This window comes from Meleagris gallopavo, chromosome 19 (assembly GCF_000146605.3).
Source record: "Meleagris gallopavo isolate NT-WF06-2002-E0010 breed Aviagen turkey brand Nicholas breeding stock chromosome 19, Turkey_5.1, whole genome shotgun sequence".
NCBI classification, from domain to species: Eukaryota; Metazoa; Chordata; class Aves; order Galliformes; family Phasianidae; genus Meleagris; species Meleagris gallopavo.
In genome coordinates this window covers 7,877,053-7,888,475 of record NC_015029.2, presented here as the reverse complement: position 1 = coordinate 7,888,475, position 11,423 = coordinate 7,877,053, and the positions used below count along the sequence as shown (strand labels likewise).

Here is an 11,423-nt window from a genome sequence, read left to right as displayed (position 1 = left end):
ATTGAGCCAAGCGAAGCAAAGAGCTCCAGGACTCTCAGCAGCTGCTCCTTGCCACGTCTCAGCAAAAGCACAGCAGCACCAGACAGGGCTGCCCTCAACAAAGCTCTGAGCTGCCTGGAGCTCCCCACAACGTCCCACATAGGAGCTGTGGGTCTGTGTGGCCTGGGCAGCCTGGGTCACCACTGCAGCCTGTGGGACCACATGCACACGTTCTGCAGCAGGGAGGGTTTGGCTTTGCTGTTACAAATCAAAAGAATGACATGGATTTGTGGCCTATCATCTTTGGCAGCCTCCTTTAAACTGCTTATTTTAAAACAGGATAAGCAGAGGATTAATAACCTTGTAGGACACAGAGAGTCTGGTTCCCCCCAGGGCTAAGCGAGCAGGGAAGTCTCTGCAGCATCCCCTCATCCATCCCACAGCTGAGTGAGGGCTTTCCTCCAGTCCTGGTGCCCTGCATGCCCACCTGCAATGAGCTGTGTTCCCCTCGGACCTCCATATATTCTTCATGCTCAGAAAATGCCCTACAGGACAGAGCAGCACTGACAGCTGACTGCCCCTGCACTGCAGGAAAACAGATGAGATTTAGGGGGAACCAACCTGAATATTTTGTGAACCTTCAAAATAAATCATTTCAAAGTCAGGTCCTGCTTCAACACAGCGGGAGGAAGAGTTTGCTTCCTGCACTCCCACTCAAGTTGGATAGAAATGCTGGTTCAGAACACACTTGTGAGTTTGGTCTATCATTAATTGCATCATTTCACCCACTAAACAAGCACACGGGTGTTTGCTAGCGAGTAACCGCACCGCACAGCACAAGGGGGTCATTCAATGCAAGTCCCCATATTGCTCACTTATTTCAGGGCAGATTTTCCACCCAGCACCAGCAGAGAGCCCCACGGTGCCCATGGGCAGAGTGGGTGAGGAAGAGCAAGAAGATCCCCCTCACACTTCTCCTGCAAGACCTTGCTGACTCCAAAGTGCCACATTTTCAGCAAAGCAGCAGCACACCTAATAAATCACATCTGCACGCTGCTTTATTCAAAGGCTCTGACAGTTTAGGATTGACGACACCCAGGGCAACCTAGTGTCAAGCACTCCTAATGAAAACTATCCCATTTTGCTCCAGTAGTAGCAGCTGCCAACAGACATAATCTACTGGCATATGGAGAAGGCCATGCTAATCCCTGCAAGGTCATTAACAAGAGGGTGAAAATTACATGCAAAGCACCAGCTGTGGCATCCCCTGCTCCCTCACACTTGATGTAGCAGGGGCAACAGAGGTGAAAAATGCAAGCACATCTCTGCAGGCCAAGTGTTTCTATTAAGAGCACAGCTATTTTTCCCTGTCCCCAAACCAAGGTTCAGTGCTGCTGAAATTCTTCCTGTGCAGAAGAGCAGAAAGCTTTCAATAAGCCAAACTTGGGGTCCAGCCCATTTTTCTCCAGCAGAAGAACTGCAGACAAACAGCCCATCCCTGTGGGCTCACCTCCATTGATGTACTGCACCACTGACACACACAGGCTCTGCTTCCATCAGCCCAAACTCCCTCCCAGGGAACACTCTCCCCTCATATTTACTTGGGAACTCAGGGCTGTTTTTGTCTTTTGGTTAAATCACACCAACCTTTTTGTAAGCAATAAATCACAAAGTCTGTTAGCCACCTCCCAACAACAACAGCCTAAAACAAATCTTTTCCAATCTAAATCCCAGCCTGCAGAACGATCAATCCCATAAACCCCATGATTGTTAACATTACTTTGGGTAATGTTTAAAAACATTAATTTCAAAAAATGTAATAGGAAAAAAGCTCTTTAAATGGGCACAAAGATAAATGGTCGCCAGCAGCGTGACCTTTTTCCATACCACAGTGACATTGAATCATTTTAAAGTTATTTACATTTTCATTCTTCCTTGGAAAAATGTTGACAGGGCTTTCACGGGCAGTAATGGATCCTCTGCAACATCTAAGGAAAGTGTAACAGCATCGAGAGCCCTTCCTCAATTCCTCTTCCCTGCCTCGTGCAAAAACAGCCTTAATTAATGAAGGAGAGGTGACTTCAGAGCACGGCTCCTCGTTAGCGCAGCGCTGATGGGTGATAAGTGACAGAGCTCCCAAAACACCACTAATGCAGCCTGCGGCACGTCTCAGCACCAGCACCTTCCTGCATCAAACGCACACGTGCTGGATTTGACCCCCAGGCTTGCAATCACCATTGCACTGCGGGTTTGTCTGTGAGAGCTGAGATGCAACCCCAGCTTTGCTTTGCAGCTGAAGCATGCCCTGCTGGGGCACACGGATCACACGTGGTACCCACAGCTCGTTGTGCCACTTGTGCTTCATGCACTCATACACACATGCAGAACTGTGGCCGTGTAACACATACACCTGCAGCAGAGGAATCTTTCTAAGTGATGCTGCACAGAGGCACGGTGGTACACAGGCAGCACTGGACAGGCACAGCCTGCAGCTCTCATCCATCAGGATCCCATGACCACCTGTGCCCCAGACACACCTTCCTGCCCTCTCCCCAGCCCTCAGCAGAGGAAGCACGGCCCCATCGAGGCACTGCAATGTGATCTCTGCTTGCCTCAATGCAATATTCATGGTGAGAAGCGTGCCAGCCGTGCAGCACAGGAGCTATCGCCTTCCAGCTGTGCTGTGCCTGCAGGGCAATGCAGCCTCAACACAGCTGCAGTGCCCCAAAGCCCCACGAGCACACAGGGATGCAGCAGCACTCACACCTGGCCTCTGCCTTCTGCATGGAAGGGAGACAGAAATACCCCATCTGATCACAGCGTATCCAATTAGTGCTCCTCTGTGTTAATGAGATGCTTCAATGAACATAAGGGATTATTTTTCCTGAAAATGATGATTTTCCTGCTGGCAAATCTATTGATAAAACCCTACACAGATCTGTTTCAATGCATCTGGGCTACTGCTGCTTCTCCAGACCAGCTCACTGTGGCAATGCTGGCCCCGGTGCTGCAGCAGAGCTAATATTGGCATCCCACAATTAGCATGCAACATATTAATCCGTGCAAATAAATGAGCCTGGTCCTCCAGTCCAGAAAAACACTTGGGGGACCAATTCTTTTTTTCGGAGTGTATGATTAGTACAAATTAAAACCAGAGTAAGTTTTAATTTTGCCATATTGCTCAGCTTCATCAAAATGCCCTCACTCCCCAGAGCCAAGTCCCAGCAAGAACACGACGAGGGGATGCTTCAGCTAGAATAATCAGGGTAGGCCAGGAAAATTAATTTTGAAGTGCATGGCAGGAACAGAACACAGCAAGGAGGTTACATGCCGAAAACAAAACAGAAAAGGCTGAGCAGCAAGGAACAGAGAAGGAGCTGGCCACATTAAATATTGGGCCAATTCTAAATGATAAACTCAACATCTACTGCCCTACCACCAGCCCTGAGGTCACCTGAGCTTCAGTTGGTTGGGTTTCAGTTAGGAAAAGTTGCACGTTGGAATTCAGCCCCATCCATCCCCTTTATACATCCCCACAGACAAAGGCCATGTACAGCTCAGTCCATGGCCCTCACAAACACCAGGGCAGCCTCTGAGCGAGCCCAAGCACTGAGCTTTGCAGGTGACATCAGTCCTATCCCAAGGATTTGGGACAAACCCAAACCAGCCCCACAGCACTGACCTGCAGCACAGCAGGGAGCTCAGCCCTGAGCCCAAGGCAGCCAAAGGTGAGCCTAGGGGAATAGGAGGAGTACCAGGAGCAGCAAGGACACGGTCCTAGAGAAAGGGGCCTGCAGCCCTACACCAGGAGCCAGTAAATACTCCCTCAGACTCCTCCTGGGAGCACAGGTGGCTCTGGTTGAGGCTGCTCCTTCCTCACAGCCCTCCCAGGTGGCACTAAGCCACACACCCGGAGCAGGATGTGGGCTGCCTTGTGCCTCTGTGCAGTGCCCCTGATCTGCAGAACGGAGCCTGGCACTGCTGCTGAGCATTCTCCCAGTGTGTCATTTCCATTGATTGAGAGCAGCATCCTCCTCCAGCCAAACAGAAGGCATTCCTGAATTAATTTAGATTTCCCGCTGCCTTGTTAGGCCAGCTGGATACGGCACGCTTCATCTCCTCTGCAAACAGTGCCTCTGTCCCTATGGGACACTCAGCACTTTATAAACCTGTCAAGCTCTTAAAGCCGACGGCCGTGAGGCTCTGCAGCACAACGCAGTGAGGTGTGGGTCCATACCAGCACCAGCCCACCCTGCAGAGGGGAAGCAGCACGGGTGGTTTGTGAGTGAGGGGATGCACTTTTGTGCCATGCTTTCGTTGAAGAGCAAAAAGAATAATAATATGCAATGCATGATTTATTTCAGAGCGTCCAAGCTGCTGCAAACTGTGGTGCTTTGAGAACATATGTATATACATGGGAAAGAGGAGATTGGCCCCAGAGCTATTTGCATTTGCTGCCCTCCCTCCCTCACGCACTGTTGTTCAAAGGACTCATCCTGGAGACAGCTGGAGTACCTGCAGCTTTGTGGAAATCAGAGCCTTCTGGTGCAGCACACCTGATCCAGCTGGGTTCCGTTTGCAAAATATGCTGTTCTCCCAGTCCTTCTTCTCGCCAACTTACCCAAAGCTGAATTATTTTTCCTATTTTTCCCACATGCTCCTGAAAATATTTTTTGCACCACCAGCATCAGTTCGGCTCTTGGGGATGAGCTCCTCCAGTGACACTCATCACTCCCATGAGGGTCCCCGTCACTCCCTGTGTGTCCCTGGGCTCTGTCCCTTCTCTGTGCCCCTCCCAGGCACAAGGATGCAGTGATGGGGATGGAGCTGTGCTGGCTGTGTCCCAGCCGGGGCCGCACGCTCAGCCCAGCAGCCGGCGTCTGATGGTGTCAGTGCCTGTTGGGTCCCCAAGGGATGCTAATGTGACTGCAGCAGGTCCCGGCTATTCTCTACAGCCCGGCATGTTGTTGCTTCATTAAATGCCAAATTGTTACATTAATTCTAACTGCCCTGTAGAGATGTAGCTGTCAGGAATGATTTACTCGCCTCCAGCTGACTTGGGGACTTTTCACAAGCTCCGGCAGAGGAACGGGAGGAAGGCAGGGGCTGAGCAGCAGCGGGACGGCGTGCAGCCAGGCAGGGATAGCAGTGCCTGCAGCATCCCTGGGGGGATAGAGACGCTCACACCGCAGTGGGAAAAAAATTATAAAGGTCTGGAGCTGCTGGCAGCCGGAGCTGAGTGCTCAACCACAGTCTTTGTGGACACCACTGTGTCACAGCTGTGTCAGGGCTCTGTGATCGCTGCTCCCAGTTCTGCCGCCGCTGCCCGAGGGATGGATTGTGCATAAATGTCAAAAACTTTCCCTTGTTGGTCAGGATTAAGAGGGAGCCGTGTGTCTGCATTCTGCCATGCTTTCCCTGGGCTCAGAGCAAGAATCCCAGCACTTCACACCCAGCACACCCACTGTGTGGGGGAGCCCCACACACCGCCCATCCCCACAGCAGCAGGGACCTATGGGGCTGCTCCCCGTCCGCCCCTCAGTTGGAAGTGACCCAACTCGTCATTCAAAATGGAAAGAGAAAGAAGGTACAAAAGCTGGTTGTTCTCTGTCGTGCAGAAGTCCGTTTAAACCCAGAAGCATCGTGTGTTTGGGTGTTGGATTATTTTCCATCACCAGGCTGCAAAACGCTGTGCACAAAAGCAATGTGCCCTTCTGCACCCTAAATCAACACCCCCCTGTGCCCCGCAGCCCTGCAGGCACACACCCGTATGTGAGGCTCAGCACAAAACGGAGAGATAATAAAGATGTCAGAAAGAAAAAACTAATAATAATTTAAACATCTTTGCTTATTTTTTTCCAGCATATTTGTGCTCGCTTGGTTTTCCTGTCAGCTTTTAACAAAGCCATTTGTGCTGTAATGTTGTTTCGGGGTGTAAATCCTGCAGGTCTGAGTCTTTCCTCCACCTGTAGAGAACACAGGTTTGGGACACAAGGACTCTTCAAAGGTGAATCTGCCATTCAAAACCAAAAAATCATGCATTAGGTTTTCCTCCCCGGCAGCAAACAAACTGCTCCTCCTGCAATGCACTCACACTGATCAGCAGAGCTGATGGAGCTCACCTGCAAAGTGAGCAATGCGAGCCACTCTTCCTAATTCCAGCCGGGTTTTATGAGCTGTCACTCCATTCGTGCTGTTGGTTTTATTTCCTTCTTCCAAATTGGTTTTCTTTTTAACGAGAAGAAAGCATTTCTGTTAATGGCATCTCTGAGTCTCAGCCCGGAGATGCACAGCTGAGAAGCAGCTCCTGAGCCTCTGCCAGAGCACCGCCATCCTGCCAGCACAGCACTGCACAAAGGAATGGGCAGAGTTGGCATCGCTTCCCTTCCTCAATCCAGACATGCATGGGGAGCAGCAGCTCTGCATTTGCTGTGAGGGAAACTATGAGCAAAATCTATCGAACACTTGGGTCTGCTTCCAGACAGTGGTCTTACAGTAGCACCATTCCCCTAAAGGAAACTCCATTTCTGCCTTTGTTCTCATTTCCTTCTTTCAAAAATCACTCTTAATAGGAAATTGTTATTAATAATTGAACGGCCAGAATGTACTGCTGTGAAACAATTGGCCCAGGTTGGAAGGGGTGTCTCTGAACCATGGGGCAATGGAACAGAAAGCAAAGAATTCTTGAAAATAAGAACTCTTCACTGAGTGGTGATTTCAGGTGTTTTCATCTGATTTCCAAAGCTCCATCATTTTCTAATTAATCCATGAGTTTCAATGAGCTGTGGCCCTGCGATGGCACTGCGAATCACCAGCAACAGTTGTCTGCCTGTTACTCAGTTCTGGCACAGGAAGGGGAGAAGCTCCTGGGCCCAGACCCTACTGGAGCCCAATGGGCCATGGGAGGACACCTGAAATGCCCCAGGAACTGAGGCACACGGGTTTGGCACCTTGAGCTGAAACTCAGCTGCTTGGGGACCTCGTGATGCTTCAGCCTGGGACAAAGCTGCCCTGCTTTACACATTTCCACCTGTGCAATGAATGCTGAAAGATAACAACGAGCCATTAAAACCAGTCCGACCACTATCAAGGGCTGGGCATGCACTGAGCAGCTCTGCTCAGATCGCCCAACCACTGCAGCCCCAAAGCTCCCAGTTCTGTTTCTGTTTCTCAGAGCATTTTTACATCAGTTGCATTGCAGCTGTGTTTAGAGAGGAGAGCATGCTTTGGTGCTTTTGTGAATCAAGACTTCAAGTTTAGAGAGCTTTTACTTTTATTTTCAGGTATTGCATTTATTTATATAGATGTATTTGATGTGAATTTAGCAAAAGACAATTTAAGGTTCAGCTGACAAATTTATTTGCAGCCTTGGAGTATTCGATCATCAGAGAGAATGCGAGAATATAAATAAAAGACACGGGACAGTCACATCATCTACAGATAATTCCATCATTTGTACAGGTAACGATACACACATTGCTTTGCCTTTCCTCACCACCCGCTCGTGCTCTGCAGAGATACACAAATGCCTCCAACAGAGAAGAGCTGCTGGGAAGGCGAGCGCTCACTGCAAAGCACAGCTGGAGCCGACCCAGCGATGCGACCACAGAGAGACCCAGAGGGTGTTTGGCAACAGCAGGGGGAGCGAAGACACTGCAGAAAACGGCTGCAAAGGGATCTTAAAGAACAGCAAAAGATTCACAGCTCTGAGCCGCCGGTTTTCCCGAGCCAGGAAAACCACCTCTCGCCATCGTGATGAAGGTGGAGTTATTTGGTAATAAATACATCTATTCATGGTTCAACGCTTATATGGAAGAATGAAACTAGCAGCCTACAAATCAAAAAGGTGCGAAGCGGAATCAACGGGTGGTCTTCACTTTACAAAGGAAAAGGGTCGATGATGAGTGATTGGCATATGAAAGAGCATCTCGTTTTAGAAAAGTGAAGGTAAATTCAAAAGAAAGCAGAACATACCGCCTCGAAAATCTGCTGGAAGAACAGAGATGTTCGCTACCATGGGGTTCTGAAGTGATTCACTATTAACATTTCTCCTATAGAAATACAGACATGGTCACACCTTTCACCGTGGATGAGGACTTTATTTTCTCTTCAGAAGGTTTTCGGTGTGGGTGGGTGATGAAAGAAGTCCTCACTTCAGAGAATGAACTGACAGCAGAAAGCAAAATACGTCCTATCAAATCTGTAAAGCACAACTCTCGGTGTTCAGTAAGGACATGACAACCAGGTTCGTGGGATGCTCCTCATGCTCACCGCTGTGCCACGTCTCCCTTTGCCCACCGTCCACCGCAGACCCACCACCTGCTCGCCCTCCGCGAGCACATCCACGCTCTGCAGGCAGCCATGCCATCCTGCACTCAGCACGTCCCTCCTTTTTTCCCCATGGGCAGATGACGTTTGACAGCAATGAGTCCTTTCCCTTCCCACTGCACGGCGGCGGATCCTCTATCAAAACTGAGCGTGGTCGACTTCATCCAGCCAGGAGGCCGGGCTGGCGGGGAAATCCGGGTATCCCCCACTGCTGCCGGTGGAGAGGTCAGAGCTGGGCCCATTCCCAGCCAGGACCCGCATGGACTGGGGCACCCCCTGTCCACCTTGTCCCATGATGCCCAAACCGCTGTCAGGATAAACCAAGCTGGAGATTAAAGGCTGGTGGCCTGGCAGAGCTTGCAACGAAGCCGGTGACTGGGGAATCCCGTAGGGGCTGTTGGATCGCAGGTCGTGGTACTGGTCCTGAGCTGGGATGCCGCTGTGATCCAGAGCGAAGCCCCCATTTGTCCCAGCCTGCCTCCCCAGGGCCGGGGACGCCTCGCTGAGATTGCTGTAAATCCCGTTGGAGTGGCTCATCTCGGACATGGAGGGCTCATCTGAAAGGGAAACAGACTGGTTTTACTGGGAGAGCGATGGCCAGGGCCAGCAGCACACACAGGAGCTCCTGAGAGCCCTGGGTACAAACAGATGGATGGGAACCGAGCAGCCATGCACTCGCTACTTGTATTCCTTATTATTCCTTATTATTCCTTATTATTCCTTATTATTCCTTATTATTCCTTATTATTCCTGCCCTTGTTGATGAGTCTCCAAAGAAAGCCATGGGATTATTTTTTCTGAGTACAAACATCTAATCTATTTTGGATCTGAAACACAGGCATGAAAAGCACACATTAAAATATAAGACTGTGGTTTTAAAATAATCCTTTAAAGAGGAACGTGAGTTCAAGATCTTTCCATCCTTTTTTTTTTTTTTTAATGTGTGTGTGTGTATCTCATTTCTATCTGGCTTTGAGGTTTATTTTGAATTTCAGTCTCATTTTTAGGAACTACGTGAGCATTCAATCCATGAAAAACTGCGCGTTGCTCAGAAGAAAATGTATTAAATCTCAGCAGTGTTTGTTTTCTCAAGATTGGGATAAGGAGATGGAAGGCTTAAAAACACTTCTGAAAAATAAAAATATTTTGTAAATTACCAGCAAAAATTGTTTGCTTTCGTTTTGGGCTTTATGGACAGTGAGAGCCGTTCTGTTGCCTTGGATACAAATCTGCCTTGGCACTGAGCTATCAATAATTGTTCAACAATTTTTAGTTATTATTTATAGTACATTCATAATTAATGACACCGAGGCACAGTGTGTATACACAGACTGGAAAATCAAACAGTTTTTAGGAACGCAGGAGAGAACAGAAACACAAAGCTGTGTGCATATAAACATCCGTGCATTGCAATGTCTTTGTCAGTCTAGTTTTGTATTTCAATTTCTGCACAGCTTTACATTTCAGCTTCTCTCCCGTGCCCCTACAAACGATGTCCGTGCCCGCACAGCTGAGCCCCGCGGGGATGCAGTGCAGGTGCTGTCGGTGGGGACGGTTGGCGCTGCCGGCCCTGTGCAGCCACCCCAGTGCAGGGCTGGCAATGAGCGGCCGCCGGGCTGAGGAGCACAGAGCTGTGAACTCCGGGGTTTATCTGCAGAGATGGCTGCCCCAAAAAACGGGACCCAGTAACACAGAAATCTTCCAACACGAAGAAAATTTTTTTACAGCAGGGAGGTAACAGCTCCCACAAGATTGGGAAGTATTTAACCAGGAACTACACAAATAAAACGATTTTAAATAGGATAATACAGCAACAGCAGCCAAACTAAGAGGAACATATGCACTTCTCATAGTTCAGTTCAGTAATTCTGAATTCTGCGTTTTGTATTTCTAACAGTCCCTTGAGAAGGCTGCATGCAGGGGCTGCTGCAACAGCCCAGCGCTGCCCAGGGAACTCTCCCTGCTCCGTCTGGGATCTGTCACAGGGTTTTCCCGTGCCATTTCTCAGCTCACGGCTGTCTCCGGCCGAAGCGGCTCTGGCTCTGCCAGGGCGGTCCCTCCATTCCGCCTTCCTCCTCCCGCACTTGTTTTCCTTCATTATATTACAGCTAAAAATTATTAATGTGGCCCCGATGGGGTGAAGCGAGCTCTGCCCGGGCCGCAGCTCAGCAGGCAGCGTTCGGCACAGCCCCGCCGGGCACCGACCTGTGAAGGAGACCTCGGCGTCGCTGTCGGGCCCCTCCTCCTGGATGCTGTCCTTGTCGGACTTGGAGGTCCCCCGGGACCGCTTCATGTTCCTGAAGTACTGCCCCCAGCGCTGCCTCCCCGCGTCCTTCTTCAGCCGCTTCTCCTTGGCCCTGCGGTTTTGGAACCAGACCTACAAGTAGAGCACGGGGCAGCTCGCTGTGCGCGGGGCCGACCCGATCCCAGCCGCCTCCTGGGGTGGGACCCACGCGGTCTCACCTGCACCACCCGCATGTCCAACCCCGTCTCCGACGAGAGCTGCTCCCGGACGTGCCGCGCCGGTTTGGGCGAGTTGTTGTAGGCGTTTTTGAGGGTCTCCAGCTGCTTGGCCGTGATGGTGGTGCGGGGCCTCTTGGCCGTGGACTCGGCCTCTGCCGGCACGGAGCGGGTTAGCTCGGAGCTCCCCGTGGGGACCCGGGACCCCCGCCCTCCCTTTTGCCCAACCCTATGTACGAGCAGAACCCCGAGGGCAGAGCGGCCCGGAGCCGCCTCTCTCTTCCGCGAGGGCGAAGGGCACGCCGTACCTCTCTGCTTGGCCGTCTCGTAGTCAGCCTTGCACACCAGCCTGCTGTCCTCCATCAGGTAGAACTCGTCTCCGGTGGCCAGCTGCCGCTTGCAGACGATACAGGCGAAGCAGTGCAGGTGGTACACGAAGTCCTGGGCCCGGCGCACCACCTGGGTCGGGGGGATGCCCTGCTGGCAGGCGGCACACTTCGTCCCGAAGCGCCTGGATGGGGCGACAGGCGGCGGCCGCTGAGCGCGGGGATTCCCGCGGGCCGAGCCCGAGAGCGGCCGCTGTCCGCGGTGCTGAACCCCGGGACTGAGCCGCTGTCCGTGGTGCTAAACTCCCTCCGGTTCCCCGCCGCCCCCCG

The 11,423-nt window shown here is 51.2% G+C and overlaps 1 protein-coding gene across 1 annotated transcript in view; it reads right to left on the bottom strand.

The window, feature by feature from the left end:
- Positions 1-7,238: 7,238 nt before the first annotated feature.
- The window catches only part of LHX3 (LIM homeobox 3), a 4,558-nt gene continuing 373 nt past the window's right edge, over positions 7,239-11,423 (bottom strand). The window contains exons 2-4 of the mRNA XM_031556279.1: positions 10,771-11,278; positions 10,513-10,684; positions 7,239-8,864 (exon numbers count right to left, since the gene is read on the bottom strand). Of these exons, the coding sequence (XP_031412139.1) occupies positions 8,446-8,864; positions 10,513-10,684; positions 10,771-11,278 (1,099 nt within the window). The 3' untranslated portion in view covers positions 7,239-8,445. The remainder of the gene's footprint in view (positions 8,865-10,512; positions 10,685-10,770; positions 11,279-11,423) is intronic.